The following is a 20,925-nucleotide window of genomic DNA, read 5'->3' as shown; positions in this document are numbered from 1 at the left end:
TGAAGAGAATTTTATATTCCCAAGCTTTTAATAGACAATATTTTAACAGTGCTCTTGCTGTTTTATTACTGATTGGTGTTTTTATGACTGCTGATTGTTTTACGACAATTTTTATTGCTGCTTCTTGATTTTTCTTATACCTTTTAATTGATTGTTTTTAATTACTGTTGATGGCTGCTTTGAAAATGTACTCTAGCAGAAAAAGGGAGGAATGAAATGTGCATGGATCCCCTACCTTTGGGATCAGGGATGTAAAACATTGGCCGTTGCAATCAGCAGGGTAATTGTTAGCCAACAGACTAAATTAGATCTTCTCAGATGAACATGTGGATTGGAACAAAGTTATCCTGTGGTTTTCACACTTCTCTAAATTTTGCAGCTGCATCAAGATGCATATTTTACACCAAAATGCATATTTTATTATAAAATGTCATACAAAAATCCATATTTTAGGGTAAATGCTTTCAAAAATATCTGGAAAAAATATTTAAAAGAATGTGAATTTTCACACATGCTTTGTAGGGTTGGTGCAGAATGGCTTTGTGAATGAACACTGGCAAAAAAACCCAGAAATTATTTAGAAATAGGCCGTCCATCATTATCATAGTCTGTTGGGAGTTCAGTCATCAGCTGAAGTTCTGGATCCAGGATAATCTCACATTCTGAACACCCACATACTTCAAGTGCTGATTTAAGTATAGCCACGTGAACTGGAAGGGCAGATCCTGAAGTTGAGGCTCCAATACTTTGGCCACCTCATGAGAAGAGAAGACTCCCTGGAAAAGACCCAGGTGTTGGGAAAGATGGAGGGCACAAGGAGAAGGGGACGACAGAGGATGAGATGGTTGGACAGTGTTCTCGAAGCGACTGGCATGAGTTTGGCCAAACTGCGGGAGGTAGTGGAGGATAGGGGTGCCTGGCGTGCTCTGGTCCATGGGGTCACGAAGAGTTGGACACAACTGAACGACTGAACAACAACAACCTGAACATTAAGCTAGGCCAGACAGCTCTAGCTCTAACGTTGGAAAGGTGAAATCATGTGGAAGGGAGAAGGTAATGTGGTTACTTCCTACCTGAGCAGTAAACACACATACACACATGGTTCGGTACTGGAGCACATGCTTCGCATGCAACAGCTCCCAGGTTCAATACTTGGAAATTCTAAGCTGGACAGGCCAAGTCTAACTCAGTAGAAAGCAGCTTTCTACTCAATCTTGCTATTTTATCCCTGTCAATCTTGGTGACAATATGGAATTCCAAATTCAGATTCAGTACAATGGCACCTTGCTTTAAGAACAGCTTCGTTTATGAATAACTTGGATTAAGAACGCTGCAAACCCGGAAATAGATGTTTTGGTTTGTGAAATTTGCCTTGGAAGCGGAACATGTTCCGCTTCCTTTTGAAGTGTGTTCCATTTGTAAATTGAGTACCCCACTGCTAGGAGAAAGCACGCCTTCGTTTAAGAACGCTTTGGTTGAAGAATGGACTTCCAGAACGGATGAAGTTCGCAAACCAAGGTATCACTGTATTCCAGTTCCAGTGAATACAAGTTAAAACTGTGGGGAGAGTACAGTGGTACTTTGGTTCTCAAACTTAATTCATTCTGGGAGTCTGTTCGACTCCTGAAACGTACGGAAACCAAGGCACGGCTTCCGATTGGCTGCAGGAGCTTCCTGCACTCAAGCAGAAGCTGCATTGGACATTCGGCTTCTGAAAAACATTTGAAAGCCAGAACACTTACTTCCGGGTCTTCGGTGTCCAGGAGCTGATTTGTTTGTCAACTAAGCTGTTCAAGAACCAAGGTATGACTGTACTATTGATGTCAATACTTTCTTGTGGGCTTCCCATAGGAATCTGTTTGGTCACGACAGGAAGCCAGATGTTGATTTAGTGGGACCTTTGGTCTGATCCAACGCACACAATTGCCAGAACCCTTAACAAAATACAGTTCCCTGGATTCTTTGTGGGAAGCCACAGGCTTTATATTAACAGTGTAGATGTGACCCACATTTATCCTCCTACCCCATGTAGACTGCTTTTCGAGTTTAGTTTTGTTTTAAATATAATGTCTTTTAATGTATTGGCTGTCCTTTATAAAGATCGTGAACCACATGGAGGGCTCAGTTCAAAAAGCAGGGTGTAAATCTACTAAATATTATAACACAACATAATGTGAAATCTCTTTGAACCTGTCTTAGACATGAACTGCTATCATGCAAAATGCAGAATGGTAACTTTTATCATGGAGGCACCGGCAAAGCTCGAAAGCTGATTTGCGTGTACATTATGATATCACCTGTTTAATTCTGAAATATCAAGCTGTTATAGCACCAAGATTGAGATTTTAATTAAATATCAAAGCAATCAGGGTGTTATAAACAAGAACAAGATGCACCTGTTTCCTCAAATGAAATGTTTTAACATCAAAAGTTGACCTCAAACACTGGTGTGCATATTTACATGTTAAAAAGCTTCAGTTGCTGCCTTGCACAGTTTGGGGCAAGCACTGACAACTTTGAAAGTGTTTTCATCCATAGGTGATCAGCTTCACATAAAAATATTCTCATTAAAAATATGTATCAGGCAGTTTTATTATGGAGGAATCTGGGGCACAACCACTCCTCAAGTAAAAACAGATGACTCTCAGTTTCTCTTAGTTTCTCATTTTGCCAACCCTCAGTGCACTCCATGTCCACCTTAGACTTCCTTTTTAAAACAACAACAACAACAACAACAACAACAACAAGCCTTCACAAGATTCATCTGCATCTTTTTCTAATATACCCATTTTTATATGCAATTTTGTTTTACATAATTCATGTGTATGTGTGTTACTTTCACTAATGCATGTTTTCCAATGGATTTCCCAATGGACTTTTAGCCGCAAAATCACACCACAAAATACAAAGAAGTGCAAGTTTCAACAGATAGCTGTGTGAAAACCAGCTCAAGTAGTACAGCAGCATTTGAAACCCAGTCAAAATAATCTGGCCAAGGACACAACATATGGCAAGGGCACAGGAACGAGCCCGAAGTAAATCACACTGAACAAGCTGGAGTCCACTGTTTATTAGCAAAACAGGATCTGCACAGGAGTGTCAGGCCTAATGACCACATCAACCCCCATAAGGAAGTTGGCAGGACTAAAGGTCCCAGCCTCCCCATAGCCACCCATGTCTCCTCCTCTCCAGGGTTTTCCCCAAACAATCAGAGACTAAGTCTGTGTGCCTGCTTTTGCTTCTCCCATGTTATACCTCTCCTGGTCCCACTAGCTGTTGACCTGTAAGGCCACAGCTTCCCTGTCCCTGATGCAGACAACACTGAGCTAGATGTACCAGCGGTCTCACTTGGCTAAGTCATCTTCCTATGCTACTTAATTATAAGATTTTTGATGAATTCAGAACAGTTCTGTGCATTTGGTGATGACTATTAACATTCTCATGCTATTTTGAAGAGGCGGATAATGAGATAGACCCTTGAGTTGACAGCATCTCTGGAAAGGACCATTCTTCAAACAATCTGCCCTACTTTTGAGAAATGAGCTCATATTTACAACTGGCTAAAGAAAAAATTAAAAGTTGCAATGTGATTATAGATACAGCTATTGATTTGTCTCATGCTGCTTTATATTCCAGCCTTTTCATATGGCAGTCTCCTTCATTTTATTATTCTGGGCAGACATTGCTGCATAGTGTACCAAATCTTGAATGGGTCAATCCTATTACTCTGAAAGATCAATAAGAAGGAATTATCCAATAAGCTCAGAGACCAAATCACATAGAATTACTGTTCCTCTCCCAGTTCTAGGAATTGTAAAACCAGATTGTGAGAAATAACTAGATCAAGGAAAATATTAACGGTTCAAACCACTTATCATGGTCATACATATACTGCCCTAATGTGATCAATCTGCCTTGTCCATTCCTGTCAATTTCTTTATTGGTTTTACCCTAAATAGTTCTTCTGGGGGTTTTACCTTGTGAAGTCCCTCTTTAGGGCATTCTCTGCTTATTTAAAATATAAATAGCTCCATAGAGCTATTGTTAGATGGAATTAACCAGGTAGTGAAGCATCAATAGCCAGCCAGAGAGAATTTAATGGCTGCTTTTTTTAAAAAAAAAGTTACAATATAATCAACATCACGTATTTTGGGTGCTAGTTAACTACTTGGTTTACTTCTCAGAAAGTTGTCCAGGATAAAGTTCCAGGCTCATATCTTCACCGAGGGATAGAAGAGAAGTGAAGAGAATGGGAGGGGCGATAATTTGGTTCTAATTTTAATGCCTAATTTGCCCTTCCTGAATCAATTCTTTTGACTGGGTTTTGACATGCTGCAATACTACTTGAGCTGGTTTTAACACAGGGGACAGAATTCAGTGAGTCTTCTTGTGTGTGTGTGTGTGTGTGTGTGTGTTGTTGTTGTTGTTGTTGTTGTTCAGTCGTTCAGTCGTGTCCGACTCTTCGTGACCCCATGGACCAGAGCACGCCAGGCACCCTTATCTTCCACTGCCTCTCGCAGTTTGGCCAAACTCATGTTAGTAGCTTCGAGAACACTGTCCAACCATCTCATCCTCTGTCATCCCCTTCTCCTTGTGCCCTCCATCTTTCCCAACATCAGGGTCTTTTCCAGGGAGTCTTCTCTTCTCATGAGGTGGCCAAAGTACTGGAGCCTCAACTTCAGGATCTGTCCTTCCAGTGAGCACTCAGGGCTGATTTCTTTAAGGATGGATAAGTTTGATCTTTTTGCATTTTAATGGTATGTTGTTTGGACTTCATGTGAACTACCCAGAAGACTCTAGTGATTGAGAGGGCAAGTCTTTTGCATCAATAAGCAAAGTGTATCATAAACTGTCCTGCTGGTATTATAAATGCATTGAATAAAATAAAATAGATGCTTCAATTCAGCCTGCTGTCATTAATCTGAGGTTATCAGAGCTCTCTAGCTCATTAGCAGACCTTGATGTTGAGCGGGAGGTTTTCTTTAAAAACACTCGTCTCTTGGTGCTTTTCTGCTGAAGAAGATTTAAAACTTTATGAGGCTAACTTTCTAAATTCCTGCATGAATATGAATCTCCCTTTTTCTCCCAGAAAGTCAAAGTTCAGTGCTGAGGCCATCATCCTGGTCTTCAGAGTCTCAATTCAATCTCCATAAATTAAGAACAATATAATTTTTTTCACCCAATTGTGTTGGTGTGTGTGTTTTGTTTTCATAATTATACGCATGAGGTATTTTATTCTGCCAAGGTCCGTTTTGTAGTATAAAAAGGTATCTCAATTAGATGGATAGGTGAAAGTGCCACTTGAAAATGTATTAGAGAAATGTCAACGGTGGAAATAACAGACCAGCTCTCCAAAAAAGAGAGAGAAGGCAGCGGTATTACAAATTAACTTTTACAAGGTAATAAACAGTGCTGCTTACAATAACATCTGTAAAGAGGTTTGATCTGCTTAGCTTTGTAAAAGATATTTGCAGCCTTATGAAATGAATGGCTATCTCACACAATCCTTCGTGGTTACTGAAGAGGTTTTATTCAAGTAACCACAGGTTATCACTGCGAGGCAGTCAAGGGGGAGAGATCAATTCCAAGTCTTTCTGCCATCACCACCCTACATTCAATTTGGGGGTCAGGCCAGCAATTACAAGGGTCAGGAAATGTGTGAAAATATGTATAAGGACACAAGGCCTTTGGGCAGGATGCAGTTTGACTTACTTTCCTTTGTGTAAAACAAGCCCGAAGGAGGCCCCCAACCTGCTCACAGGTCCTTGCAGGCATAGGCAAACTCTGCCTCCCCCCCAAATGTTTGGGACTACAATCCCCATCATCCATGACCACTGGTCATGTTAGCTAGGGATGATGGGAATTGTAGTCCCAAACATCTGGAGGGCCAGAGTTTGCCTATGCCTGGGTCCTTGTATGATCAGTGGCAACAGTTTGTCCTGGGAAGTATTAAACATTCTCAATTCCAACCTGATAATTGCCACCTGCCCAGATTTTAACTTGTCTGAATTAATTTTAAGATGTATTTTAATTAATTGATGTCTGTTTTTATGCATATTGTGTTGTTTTTATGATGTTAGCCGCTCTGAGCCCGGCCTCGGCTGGGGAGGGCGGGATACAAATAAATATTATTATTATTATTATTATTATTATTATTATTATTCAGAGTCTGTTGGATCAGGCCAATGGCCCCTCTAATCCAGGAACCCATTTTCACATTGGTCAACCAGATGCGTTAATTCGAGATTTGTTTTAAATAATTCAGTACATTAAAAAAAATACACATTTTATCTCAAGATATACATTTCTGTATTGTAAAACACATACATTTTTATGCCTTATGGTACTTTTTTTTTGAGGCAAGAACTGTATCTGAAAATTTGGAGCAGTGTGAAATCTGAAGGATGATTGGGTTCTGATCTGTGAATTAGTCAGGCAGGTGCGGATTATTTTGGTTCGTTTAAAAGCGCAAACCGAACAAATTCTCTTCCACCCCTCCTTATCATCCTGAAACATCATATTCTGACTCAGTGATCAGGAATATTAGGGAAATACTAACGTGATACTAACTCTCACCCCTCTTCTGCACTGGTAACCCACCTTTGTAACTTCTGGGTGTAGCTGTTTGTGAGCTCAACTCAAATTCCCGCTTGGGTGGGTTGCTTCAAATAGGCTATTTTAATGGTTCCAGAATTTGGGTCATGTGGGTTCTACTATACTTCTTCTTTTTTAAATTCCTGCTTGCTCTCAGTCTTCTTTGTGGTCCTATGCTGCCCGATCCAGATCTCCAAACCTGCAGATACTTTCTGGAGGCTTACACCTCACAACCATCTCCAAGTGCAACCCTGAGCAAAGGGCTGAGCCAACCTACCTCTCTGTCTCAGTCAATTTATAAGGTTTCCCTCCTCCTCCACAGTGGGCGAATCCACCAAGCATTTGATGCATGAATGGCAATTCACAATGGCAGCGCTCGTCATAGGAAGAGATGCAGACTGTACAACTTTCTGCCCATTTACCCCCCTCCTCTCTCCTGTGCGTATGTTATTTGTCCTGCCTTACCATCCGAAAGGGTTCTGACTGTCAGGTCTTCAGTTGAAACTCCAGGTCCATAACGATTGTAAGCCAGAAACCGTAGGGTATATTCTGTGAATTTCTTCAGTCCTTCCAGCTTGTATGACAGATCATCAACTTCTATATTCTGGGCACAAAGGAAACAGCGAAAATTATTACCGCACCAAATTGTTATACAGATAATATTAGTTAGATGCCTTCATTTTTGAGGCCTCCTATAAACTTCTTCATTTAAGCTCTAAATGGCGAGGATTTTGAGAATTTATCCCATTTCAGATGGATTCTGCGAAGAGGACTTGAGGTTGCAATGAAACCTTGCATTTAATTTAGGCAACTGAATTTATGAATGAATGATTCCCTCCCTCCTTTCATTTCCCCCCCCCCATGTGTTAATTTGCTCACCTGTTCTTTCCCAGTAACTACTTCTGTACAGTACAGTCTATAACCTTGGACTGGACCATTTGCATAGGCAGGGGGTTCCCACGTAATAAGAATTGAGGTAGGTGATACTGATACAGCCCGCAGGTTTTCTACCGGTCCTGGAACTTGCACTGTGTTGAAAGAAACACAAACAAGAATTGAGTCATACAAAAACCAAGCTGGGATTTAAGCGTTTTGGGGTTGTCTCCAAGGGAGTCCTTCCACCCATGAAAGGAGTCCCCCGTCCCCATTTGTAGAAGTGTCCTTGATCTATCACAGGCACCTGCTAGTGGAAGAGGAAGGGGATTTTCAATGATTGCATCTTTCCCCCTGTAGTCCTGTGACAACATTCCTAATTAAAGTTGGGAGTGAGGCAATGTGGCTGGATTTGAATGCTTTGAAACAAAATAAAACAAAAACAAAAATAAAAAATAACAAAATAAAAAACAAAATAAAGTCAAAACAAAATAAAAAATAAAAGAAATCCTTGTTTTGACTATGGCAGACCAACACGGCTACCTACCTGTAACTTAAAATTTAGTAACACTGTAACACGTAACTCATATTTTTGTCATTTTGTCACCCCCTCACCCAGTGTGGCCCACCCCCACCCCTACCCCCCGCACCCCCTTCCAACGCCCCTGGGTGGTGGAGAGTATTGGGATGTTTCAATGTTACTTTACTGTGAGCAAGCAATATTAATTAATCAGATTTTTATACTTTCTCGTTATCCCTCCCATTTGAGGCATTTGTATAGTTAAAGGCCTGTAACAACTTCCTGCTTTCTTTGTAGGAAAAAAAGACATAGCCAGGCATGCATTATCCATTTTGCCTCCCGCACAGCCTTTAAATGCAAAAAGTAGAAATCAATGAAAAGCTGACAGCCTCATGTCATAAAACACACACAATACAAATGGACTTTAAAAGGCATTTAATATTAATACTCAGTTGTGAAATCAATAGAGTGAGAGTGTTGGTTCTTCAATTCCCCAAGCTTTCTATTTGGTTGCAAGACAGGCAGTTGAACTAATGTGCTTTGTTCCTCAGCGTGCAGAAAGTCTTCAATAATTCCATAGATTCCCCACTGTTAAATAACAATTTACTGAAAATTAACATTTATGGTCTGCTTTCCCCCTCCTTTAAAAGTTCCTTTTGATTTGAGTGCTGTGTCTGAATCCTTTTTCCCCCAAACTGTACATTAGACTATTCCCCAAGAATACAGAATTGTAGAACTGGGAGATACTCAAGTCCAACTTCCTGCTAATGGAGGATGCAACAACTGGATCCATAACAGAAGGCCATTAGACCTCTGTTTGAATATAGGTGACTCCCCCACTTATGCAGGGGTTATGATCCAGGCCCCTGTGCACATAAGCAAAATGCACGCAAGTGGGGAACCCACTGCAGTACATGCAGCTTCCCAACCAACAGCTGTTGAATAGGGTAGTATGGCAGCAGCAAGAGCTCCCAAGCACCATTTTGGAACCCTTGGAGTCTTTCTTCTGGACTTTTGGCTCACTGACATCCTCTTCGGGCTCTGGGGAGAATCTCCCCCTAAGCCACAAGGACTATCCAGCTCTTTCTCACTATTTCAGGTTATAATTGATTGATTGATTGATTGATTGATTGATTGATGTTCCAGGACTGTACAACAAAGTTGCAAGTGAGACAGTTGTGCGCAATTGTGGGGAGATGCTTGTAATAGGGGTCCGCACCCCGTTCAGCAGAGGCCTGAGCCAAACTGAGCATATAAAGAGTGCCTCAGATAAGTTGGGTACACACAGCTGTGGGTCACTGTGGGTCAGGTTGGAGTGGTCAAGAGCAATTGGTGGCCGTTGGGGTTGAGGCATCAGGCAGGAAGGTGAGGCATGCAGTGCACAAACAATGTTGGAACCTACCTGACCAGTGTCTTCCTAGGAGAAGGTAGACCTAAACTATGGCTTTCCTTCCTGCCTAATGCCCCACAGGATAAATGCCCCGGATCAACAGATGCAGGAGAGCCGCCAGTCCTTGTCATGATCCTCCAGACTGAAAACACTGCCAGCATCACCCCTTTATGAAGCCGTTTGACTTAATTCATAATAGAGAGAGCATGCCTTGATAGTGTGTGGGTGTGCGATCCCCCCTCCCTCCCCTACTTCATCTCCTTCTGTCTCCTTGCACTTAACAGCTTTAATGACATTTCTATAAAACCCGCTTCTGGGCTTCTGTGGGGGTGATGCAACATCAAAAGACTTGGAGGCAATGTAATTATTAATGTAATGAAATCCCTGCTCCTTTGCTCTGAACATGTTTAGAAGACACGACAGCTATTTGGCAAGGGAGAGAGAGAAAATAACACCCACACACACCCACAAACACACCTTTGCTGATGATCCATACAGGTTGGGGTCCTCATTCCAAGATCTTTATCTTCAGGACTGTCCCAAGACATTTTGCTGTCTCAAACAAAGCCCAAGATGACCCTTGTGATATAATGATAGCACATGCGGCTGTCGATTGGGGGAAATTGTGTCATGAGCTAAATTAGGACCCTTGTGGGACCAATTAAATATTACAGTGCTTCTAAGTATATTTTAAGGGACGCGGGTAGCGCTGTGATCTAAACCACAGAGCCTAGGGCTTGCCGATCGGAAGGCCAGCAGTTCGAATCCCCACGATGGGGTGAGCTCCCGTTGTTCGGTCCCAGCTCCTGCCAACCTAGCAGTTTGAAAGCACGTCAAAATGCAAGTAGGTAAACAGGTACTGCTCCGGTGGGAAGGTAAAGGGTGTTTCCGTGCACTGCTCTGTTTCGCCAGAAGCAGCTTAGTAATGCTGGCCACATGACCCAGAAGCTGTCTGCAGACAAACGCCGGCTTCCTCGGCCTATAGAGCGAGATGAGCACGCAACCCCAGAGTCATCCACGACTGGACCTAATGGTCGGGTGGAATCACACACTTGCCAATCACTTGATGCTGCAATGACACCAGGCGACTCATTTCCCTGCCCCTGCAATGCAGTTTAACATCAAACAGTGCAAGCAAAGCCACAGTATTATGCAAGTCCCAATGATCAGGGTCTAGAAAATGCTGCGCATGGAGCTATGCATGGGGCTGCTCAAACCCCCTTTTGGCCTAGCTAAATCTTGGTCTGCCCCTACATTTGGCATGCCCCACACCTGAGATCATATAGGACGAATGGGTGTGGCTTGGTCAAAATGGTCTAGTGGGGCAAATTATTATTATTATTATTATTATTATTATTATTATTATTATTATTATGCATTTTTGTATGTTTGTTTGTTTGCTGTTGTTGCTGTTCAGTTTTAAATTATTTGTGTTTTACGCATTGTGACCAATTGTGACAGCTTATAGCTTTTAGCAATAAATATTTCATTCATTCATTCATATTATTATTATTATTATTAGTAGTAGTAGTAGTAGTAGTAGTATTTATTAGCTTTACATTCCACCCTTCATCTTAGGGCGGTTTACAGAATAAAAGACAGGATAAAAAAGTAAAAGCAAAACAATAACCCCAACTTCCCACCAATACATTTAAAAGGCTGTAGAATATTAATCAGCCCAAGGCCTAGACAAAGAGGAACATTTTCGCCTGGTGCGTATATATATATATATATATATATATATATATATATATATATATATATATATATATACTCTCTCCATAGGGAGAGCATTTCCTAAACAGGGAGCCACTACAGAGAAGGCCCGTTCTCATGTTTCCACCCTCTGGACCCCCCGTGAAGGAGGCACACAAAGAAGGACCTCAGATTGTGATTGGGGAGGTTGTAACTGAAGAAGGCAACACAGCACTTGAAACCCTCCAAACCAAAGACTGGCTGGGAGAGGCGGAGATTGATAATGCCATTATGAAAAGAAAACATGGTTGGGCCATATCTGCTGAAAACATCAGAGACTCCTCGTTCCCCGACTGAACCACAACAGGGATGATTACGCTGATTCTAGCTCTGGTATTCAAAAGATAAGAAGTTCATTACCCCGCTGGCAGATTTAGGCTAGTGCACAGAGAGCTGGAAGAAGACAAATAGATTTCCATAGTAGACCATCAAACGGGAGTTTTGGAATAATCTCAAAAGCATCTAAAATTGTTTGTGTTCTCTCGCGAAGGGAGAGATTAGATCTGTTTTGCTTTATAGTAATTGCCAAAGCCTTTCAGATTATTTCAGGCCCAAAGTGAACAAAACGCACAGCCAAGCTACTCAAGGACCGCTTAATCACAACCATCCTTTGATGGACCTAAAGATGAAGAAGGGGAAATTGACTGTGGCCTTTCAGCCAGTTTGAAGTGTGAAATATTTCATATGGAGAAGATGATGTGTCCCATGGTTTAAAAAAGAAAAAAAATGAAGGAGAAAAACCAAAACAACCTGATTGCTGAAAGTATCTGAAAGCTAGAAGCTAAATCCTTCTTTGAGTTATTATGGCACAGAGGCTGGAGTCAAAAAACTAGCATTTTCCAACAATACAGTGCTCTTTAAAAGCCAAGTCGAAACCAAGTTGTTGAAAGGGGGTCCAAATGTTAGATGAATGTAGCAGTAGCTTGAGAATCCTTCAAGCTCAGATTAACAAGGTATTTATTATTTACTAGTCATGGGCACACTGCAATAATAGGGAAGCTTTGGGGGTCCAATGAGCTATGCTCCTCTCTCTCTTGATCCCTGCAACATGATCTCATTGACTAACATTCAACTTTACCTTCAGTTATCTATCTCTTTCTCTAAAAACCACACTTCGAACGCAGTTCTCTATACATGTTTCCAGCACTCTGGAGTGCCTTGACATATTCTGTTTTCTTTTCTTTTTCTTAAATCAGCATGTCCTGGAATAAGGCACTTTCTGAAACTTCTAACTAGCCTTGGGTAGCACAGGGATGGAAAGCCTGTGGGCCTCTAGATGTACTGGTGGGCTACCTCTTCCATCTTCCCAGACCAATGGACACTCTGGTTGGGATTGATGGGAACTGGAGACCAACAGTGATCCCAAATCCTGAAGCTGTGGGTTGCTGGAAGATGGAGATACAGGAGAACTGCTGACAGCAGAGGCAGATTTAGGGCAGCACAACCAGTTGCCCCACACTGGGCATTGAGCTGAGGGGGTGCTACAGGGTGTTGCAACTATGACCTAATGGAAGGCATCTGTCAGTTGTATATATGAGATTTCTTTAAAATATTTGAAAAGTTCGCTCCAGGATTGTATCTAGTTATTCTCCTTCTGCTAGACGATATTTTCCCAGTCTTCAGTTCCAGGCATCACAAAATCATTTTCCTTCCACACAAAAAGAGGTTCTCTGAACACTATTATCGATAAAACTCAACAATAGTCTTCCTCCTGTCCAGCACACCAGCTTTGCCTCCAATCCTGAGAAACAATATATTATTGATCTGTATTCCCTGAAGGGTCTCTTTGCTGTGGTCACATACTAAGACAGGCATCCATAATTGTTCACTTCTTGTTTATTCATTAATTCGTACCCAGGTCCATATCTTCCAATCCTGTTTCCTTTTGCCCAAGGTTTTCCATCCTAATTACCTGTTGATTGTTTTCTGTTACTCTAAACTGTTGTAACCTTAGATCAGGTGACAAAGGTATTGAGCTGCAAATTGGCAATCTTGATAGTTGTTAGCTGTGCTATTTTTCTAGAAAAAGAGGTGCTGGAACTCACCATGAATGCCTCCTTTGATCTCTTATAATGGCAATGGTGCCCATCTGAGAGGTGCTGGAACTGAGTTCTGGCAAGTTCCAGCTGAAAAAAAAGCCCTGGCTGTTAGTCTTTCTCTGAACACAACAGTGAACAAATGGCTCTCCAAAAAGAGCTGCATAGCCTTAGGCAGGCTAAGACAGACTGGAATGGGGGAGAGAGACACCGTTTTGTTTTTGTAGTTATCTTTTATTTCTGAGATGTTGAGCCTATTCTGGACAGCACAAGGCATTATATGGATATTTTGATCCTTATGTTTTGTTTTTAAATAATAATATTCTTATGGGACTGGACAATGATCTCTTCCAAAAGAAGTCAGTTCTTATGCTTCCAGTCACTTCAAACTGTGCAATATTAATACAGTGGTACCTCTGGTTACAAACTTAATTCGTTCTTATCCTGAGGCACGCTTTCGCTAATTTGGTCTCCTGCTGCGTGCGTGCCTCTGGCGTGCAATTTTCGTTTGCATCCTGGGGCAAAATTCACAACCAGGAGCAGCTACTTCCGGGTTAGCGGAGCTCATAACCTGAAGCGTTCATAACCAGAGGTACCACTGTAACTGCAATATTGAAGTCCTCTGAAGATGCCTGATTTGGCTCAGGCCTTCACTAAATGTGGCGCACAGCACAGCCTTATCCTCTATTGATGGGTCTGATCCTCTTTTAAAACCATACAAGTTGGTGGCAATCTTTTGTACAGTCCATACAACTAATTGATGGATTTCCATATCGGAAAGTCTATGAAAATCACTGCAAGCCTTACAGTGTAGGATCAGTTTCAGACAAAAATGGAGGAAGTAGAGAACAGGGTAACGAATAAGGAGATCATGTATAACTAGGTGGCCGAAGCTCAGACTGCTTTGTTTTGAACAAGAACTTGCTATACAGTAGCTATACTAAATCGGAGGGGATCCTTGCAGATAATTGCTCGGAATGCTCCTGTTCTAATTGCTGATGCTTTTACGATTGTGGATGTTGTTTTGCTGCTATAATTGTGCCAGCTGAAAGTTTACATGGAAAGGGCATTGCAAAAAATATAAGCTGCAGCTCATTAGGCCTCAGAGAAACTCTTCTGTATAACAGAATACAATTAAAACAAATGTCTTCCTTAGCAGACAATAGTTTCTTTTTTTCCCCCAAGGAGAAAGCAAAGCCTTCCTACAGAACTGAACTCTACTGCTGCCTATATCATTTAGGATATCTTTGGTCACTCATACATGATGTTTTTGACACGATCCTAAGTGTTGGCACAACCCTAAGTTCATAAGTACATCCTACTGAATTCAGTAGGATGTATTCATCCTACTCGGAAGTGCATCCTATTGAATTCAATGGGGCTTACCCACAAGTAAGTGGGATTAGGTAAATAGTAAATGACCCCTGGACAGTTAAGTCCAGTCAAAAGCGACTATGGGGTGCGGCGCTCATGAGTGTTGCCCCAAATGTGGGAACTGGGAGAAGAGAGGGGCGTAATCCTTCAGGGATATTTTTTAATAATTTTCTTGGTATTCAACATTATTATATGGCTTTGAATGTAGAACATGTTCTTTACTTACAGGCATTCTTTTGCTGAGAGACTTTGGATGCTATTGCTGAGGATTAAGGAAGATATACCTGTAGAGTAATTCAAATTCACTCTGAGTTACATGATTATTATTACAGTCTTACATGTTTTGGTGCTTTTCAAAGGAGACAGTAGGCTTTTTTTCTTTCTTTTTTTAAGGAAAACTATTCGGTTTTATTATTATTATTTTATCCCTGAGTTAAATTAAAATGAACATGAGTCAGGTAATAACTAATCTACTTAGTAATAATTACAGTTAAAGACAAGGCCATTAACAAGTTAAACCATCTGGCAAACTCTGGGGAATCTTTAAAGAAGCGAAGTTAATTAACTCTTGGCTTGCCCCGCCGTGCTGGCTCACTCAATTTTCAAAACAATTTCATTATCAGAAGCTTCAAAAGCTTCCGGCAGCCGCCATATTGCGGGGAAACCAAAATGGTGGACACTTGGAGTGCATTTTATTTTTTAAGGCATGGAGAATGAGCTGCTCTATAAGGAAAGTTTGGAGCCTCCACCCATTAGTGGGTGCAAAGCAATCTCCCCTTGAACCTGGAGCCTTTCCGTTGTTTTTTTTTAAAAAAATAATATTTATTAGGCTTTTTCCAATTATGACCAAATTACAGTCAAATTACAGCACATGATTAAATTTTTCTAACCCCCCTTTCTCTCACCAAGAGGAGCATACCAAATAAACCCCCCTCTCACTGGGGTGAACACTTATACTTTGCCAATTTAATCACTTACAATACTCCAAACAAAAACCTAATTTACAGTTATTGCCAATTAAACCCAATGTTATTTCCTCTCTTTCTTACATTTACCAATATTTCTTACAAAATACTTTTCCAATTTATAAATCTAATTTATAAATCTAATTCATCATTTTTAACTATCCTCCACATTCACTGTATTTCTAAGCTTTCATTGTTATTCCCCAATCTATTATAACAACATATTTAAAATTGAATTTACCTTAAAGTCCTTCCCCCCCTTTATCTCATCATCCATTTTAAGACCATACCATTATCCGTTAACATACCATACGTCAAACCATAATAGCAAAAAAGTTTTGGAGCCTTTCCTGAGACAATCTCTCTCCCACGAAGTATTGAAAATAAAACCCCAGTCTTAGCCCTATGTAACTTGGGGGGGGGGAGGGGTAGCTCATCAACAAAATGTGTGCCGGAGCACAGTAGTGTGCCACGGGGACACAATAAATAAATTGAGGTTCTTTTGTGATCTCCAAACACTCGGCCATCCACTAAGGGGTGGTGCCTGCTGTATTCCTGCCTGATTCTGGCCTTGCCTCCTACTAATCCACCACTCTGGGTGGGCAAACTCCACTCTTAACACAATTACCTACCCACAGTAGATGAGAAGGGGGAGCTCTCTAAAGGAAGGTAGCTTGCATATTTACAGTGGTATAAAGTTCTCAGAAGTTAGGAAAATTCTGTCTATATATATTGATAGGCACTCCTTGTGCACAAGGGCACAAGGAGAAGGGGACGACAGAGGATGAGATGGTTGGACAGTGTTCTCGAAGCGACTGGCATGAGTTTGGCCAAACTGCGGGAGGCAGTGGAGGATAGGGGTGCCTGGCGTGCTCTGGTCCATGGGGTCACAAAGAGTCGGACACGACTGAACGACTGAACAACAAATCTATATATATTGTTGGCATCTGTCTATCTCGAGAGAAAATGGAGTGCACTTCCAGGGATGAAGTCCAACCACTGCGTTCCTGAAGGTCCTGGGGTGCCCAGATGACAAGAGCCCCATCTCGGTCTTGCTGAGGTGGTCCAAAGGAAAGCCAAACAATACATTTGGCACCAGCTAGGCTGCAGGAGTTGCCAGAAGGATGCGTACAAGGCACCATCCAAGCATCTTAGGGACTTGTGCAGGGTTTACTCCATAGCCTTTCATTCTCTTGAAGATATCCCGCAAGGCAGCAAGGGGTTAAGGATCAGAGTTTTCCTTCTCCTATATGGTCTACCTTCCCAGGTTGATGAGCCCCATCTGCACGCTCTCTCTCTCTCTCTCCTATTCTAGTCTATCGAGGACTTATAAGTAGTTTACAAAGTAATCCTTTGCCTAAAGTATCTCAGGTTTGGAAGTCTGAGCCTGAATTCCTGGCGATCCATTATCCACCACTTTTCATGCAAAAGAGTGAGATGGATCATGGAGTGCAACTGACACTAACCTGACTGTAGCCTGTGACCCTCCATAGGTTGTTGGTTTCCAACAGTCACCTGTTCGAGACAGCATGGCCAGAGGTCAGGAATGATGGGAGCTGCTGTCCAGTTACGTTGGGAAGGCCACAGTTTAGCCATCCCTGTGCTAAAGCAATTCCACACCATAAATTTTTTAAAAATGTATTCAATTGTGGCATGCATATACACATTTAATTAAATTTGCACACTGGAAATGTGTTGATCATCTAAGACTCCATTCTCTACAGCAATGGTGGGGAGACCTTCTCCAGCCTGAGGGCCACATTCCCTTCTTGGCAACCTCTTGGGGGGCCACGTGCCAGAAGCAAACATGGGCAGGCCAACAGATGCAACAGAGCTTCTACACTCGCACACCTTTCTCTGTCTTCAACCCAGGCAAGCAAGAGTCATTACTCTTCAAGGACACATTCCAGTCAGGCAAGAACACTCAAGGAGGATATGGAGCAAGGCCAGTGAGGGGTGTGGCTTGGGGCAGAGGGTGCGGTTGGGAAACGGGTGTGGCCTGAGAAGAGGCCCAAGGGACTGATAGAGAGGGCTGGGGGGGGCTGCATTTGACGCCTGAGCCTGAAGTTCCCCACCCCTACTCTACATTGTAGCCTTTCCCCATTCTGATTGATACAGGATAAATAAAAAGAAGATTTAAAGCCTGACTGAAAATAACCAAGGCCTGTGTTTTGAATTAAAAGTTATGCTCATTTCCTTTTCATCCTGTCAAGAGTTCTGAGCCAAAAGTAGCTTGATTGTATCGATCTATGCAATACTGTCTTCCAGGCAGCTTGGATTGGGTGTGCGTGATTTTCCTTCTTCTTAAGGCATTCTCGGGGGGGGGGGGGAGGGGGACCAGTATGGCATGATTAACTGCAATTTTTAATTCCAGGCTGACTGGCAAGTATGTATTGACAAAGTGCAGGTGATGGGATTATCTTGCTGGCATCTGTCTATCACAGGGAGATGGGTTTATTTATTTTAGCAATACACATTGTGCTGATAAATCCGACAATAAACTGCAGATTCAAAGAGTGAATTAAAAGGCTGTCAGTTTTACTTAGCCCCTCTGATTTATTTGATCCGCTAAGCAAAGCTCCCCCCCTTTTTATGTTGCAATCTATGTGGCTGACCTTAAGGTCACCTGTCGAATTGCAGCAGAAACTGAAGCCCTACAAGTTAAGTCCTAAGCCTCCTTTGGCACTTCTTGTGTCGGTACCTTCAAACTGCTTGCCTTCCTCTCCTTTCTGAGATTCCAGCTGCACATTACTTTCTTCCTGTGAAAAGTAGTCAAGGGTAAAGCCAGATTCTAAAAGATCCCCAGCAGGCAGGCATAGCAGAGGTTCTGCCTTCCTTTCTTTGTCCATTGTTCATATATACAAATCTGTTTCTCATTTTAGCTCCTTGTTCTACCCCTTAGGGAAAATTACCCTTGAGCACTGAGAAATGATAAGCAAATATAAACCTTGGTTGGAGTAAGGGGCTGCAATCCCCTCCAGTGATCTCAGCATCGTAGGAAGCCGCTTGGGCACCCGGAGTGGCAAACGTGACCTGCACCTGGGGCGGGGCATCCCTATGTAGCACGTATGTGCAGTGCCACTACATACGATGCATGAGTTGTACATAGCGATGCCGCACATGTGCTGTACATAGCGGGTTGCTGGTATGGATGGTGCCGGGATCCTCTGCTCGCGGCTGCAGCCACAAACAGAGGATCCTCTAGATGCAGCTGGACTGCCGCTGGACTGCCGGAGGTGGCAAACCGCATGCCATGTTACCCCTGGAGACGTGGCACTGAGAGCGCATCACCCCCACCGCCCCCCTATTGCTACGCCACTGAGTGGTCTCTCCCAGTTTCTGGGAAAGCCTTTCCGAAAGGACTGCTCACCCCCAAATGAAAACTTGTGGGCATTCCAATCAAATGCTCACAAAAAAGCTAAGCACTCTCACAAAGCACACACACACACACACACACACACACACACACACACTGCTTATTGTTTCCCTATTCCCGATGCTCAGAAAATAATACTGGGGTGCTGTGGTGCCAAGTTGAATAAAATATTGGAGGAGGGAGGTAAGCCCCACCCTGCATAATCAATCACAAGACATGGCACACGGACACCATTTGAACGGCAATGCCCATCAACCTTGGGGGGGGGGTGGCCCCCTCAAATATTTCATAGGTGTTGTGACCTATAACCTGGGTTGTGGGGAAGGGCTTCACAGTGTACAATGTTCAGGCTGCATCCTTAGGGAAAAGGCCACCAGGACTTTATTTAGGGTCCTCCCAAACCACCCAACATTTTGGGACAGGAAAGCAGAATATCTGAACACTCTTCAGCCCAGTACACCTGAAGGAGCATCTCCACCCCCATCGTTGAGCTCAGGCACTGAAGTACAGCACCACGGGCCTTGTGGCAGTTCCCTCACTGCGAGAAGAGAGGTTACAGGGAACCAGGCGGAGAGCCTTCTTGGTAGTGGCACCCACCCTGTGGAACGCCCTCCCATCAGATGTCAAGGAAATAAAAAATTATCCGACTTTTAGAAGACATCTGAAGGCAGCCCTGTTTAGGGAAGTTTTTAATGTTTGATGTTTTATTGTGTTTTTAATATTCTACAGTGGTGTCCCACTAGACGAATGCCTCGCTAGACGATAAACTCGCTAGACGAACGGCATTCATCTAGCGGAAGCTGCCCCGCAAGACGAAAAAGTCAATGGGGCTGCTTCGCAAGACGAAAAATTTTCGTCTTTTTTTTCCGTTTAGTGGAGCGCGGCTGTCATTGCCGCTTTGCTAGACGAAAAAACCGCTAAACGAAAAAATTCGTAGAACAAATTATTTTCGTCTAGCTGGGCACCACTGTATTGTTGTTGTTTTGTTGTTTTGTTGTTGTTGTTAAAGATAAATGACCCCTGACAGTTAAGTCCAGTCGCAGACAACTTTGGGGTTGTGGCGCTCATTTCACTTTTCAGGCCGAGGGAGCTGCTGTTTGTCCGCAGACAGTTTTTCCAGCTCTTGTGACCAGCATGACTAAGCCACTTCTGGCAGAACAGAACACTGAAACCAGAGCAGCAGCTCATGGAAATGCTGTTTACCTTCCCTCCAGAGCGGTACCTATTTATCTACTTGCACTTTTTGGGTGTGCTTCCAAACTGCTAGGTTGACAGGAGCTGGGACCTTGCAACGGGAGCTCACCCAGTCTCAGGGATTCGAACTGCCGACCTTCTGATCAGCAAGCCCAAGAGGCTCAGTGGTTTAGATCACAGCGCCACCTGCGTCTATTATTATTATTATTATTATTATTATTATTATTATTATTATTAAGCTACTGACCACTGGAAGTGGTGTGCTTCTGGTTGTGCTGTGCCCACTTCCAGGAATATGGCAGCGGCAGTGGTCAGCCGTTATGGCAGTGGAGCTTATTACAGAGGCCGCAGCAGAGTAGGAGGAGCAGGCAGAGACAAGGCGGCAAAAGCAGGACATCACGTACTTCCAATGGAAGCCGGGGAAGCTTTTGTTAATCTGTAATGTCCTGCTTAATTCGGGACATTTGAGTGGTGTGTCCTCCTGGTCAGAGGGCATAGATCTGACTCCATCCTCTGACTCCCCTCTAGTCCCTCGATCTCCTCATCCTGGCAGAAAGCAAAGACTACAAAATAAAGTGAGGGTCCTTTCACCAGCCAGTCAGCTGCCTCATGGCAGAAGAACCTATTGCACTCCAGGCTTGATCAGCCTACCTTAGGCTTCTGTTGCCACTTTCTCCCTGCAGAGATTATTTCCCTCAAAGCTTTCATATCAGGCCCCACTGGAGCTGTCCTGTGTCCAGGCAAGCTGCCTTAGAAATTCAAATTGGTACCCGCAACTATAGAAGATAGAAACTGGTGCCCTCTGTTCTCTGGCAACCTCTTGCAGCCTCTTAGAAGAACCACAGCTA

The 20,925-nt window shown here is 42.8% G+C and overlaps 1 protein-coding gene across 1 annotated transcript in view; it reads right to left on the bottom strand.

Moving 5' to 3' along the window:
- Positions 1–20,925, bottom strand: part of DCC (DCC netrin 1 receptor) — a 912,686-nt gene that overhangs the window by 221,406 nt on the left and 670,355 nt on the right. The window contains exons 10-11 of the mRNA XM_033163905.1: positions 7,474–7,622; positions 7,060–7,198 (exon numbers count right to left, since the gene is read on the bottom strand). Coding sequence (XP_033019796.1) covers positions 7,060–7,198; positions 7,474–7,622 — 288 coding nt within the window. The remainder of the gene's footprint in view (positions 1–7,059; positions 7,199–7,473; positions 7,623–20,925) is intronic.

The sequence above is a fragment of the Lacerta agilis genome, chromosome 11 (genome assembly GCF_009819535.1).
Source record: "Lacerta agilis isolate rLacAgi1 chromosome 11, rLacAgi1.pri, whole genome shotgun sequence".
Classification (NCBI taxonomy): Eukaryota; Metazoa; Chordata; class Lepidosauria; order Squamata; family Lacertidae; genus Lacerta; species Lacerta agilis.
Note: the sequence above shows the minus strand (reverse complement) of the source record. Positions and strands in the feature narration are given on the sequence as shown.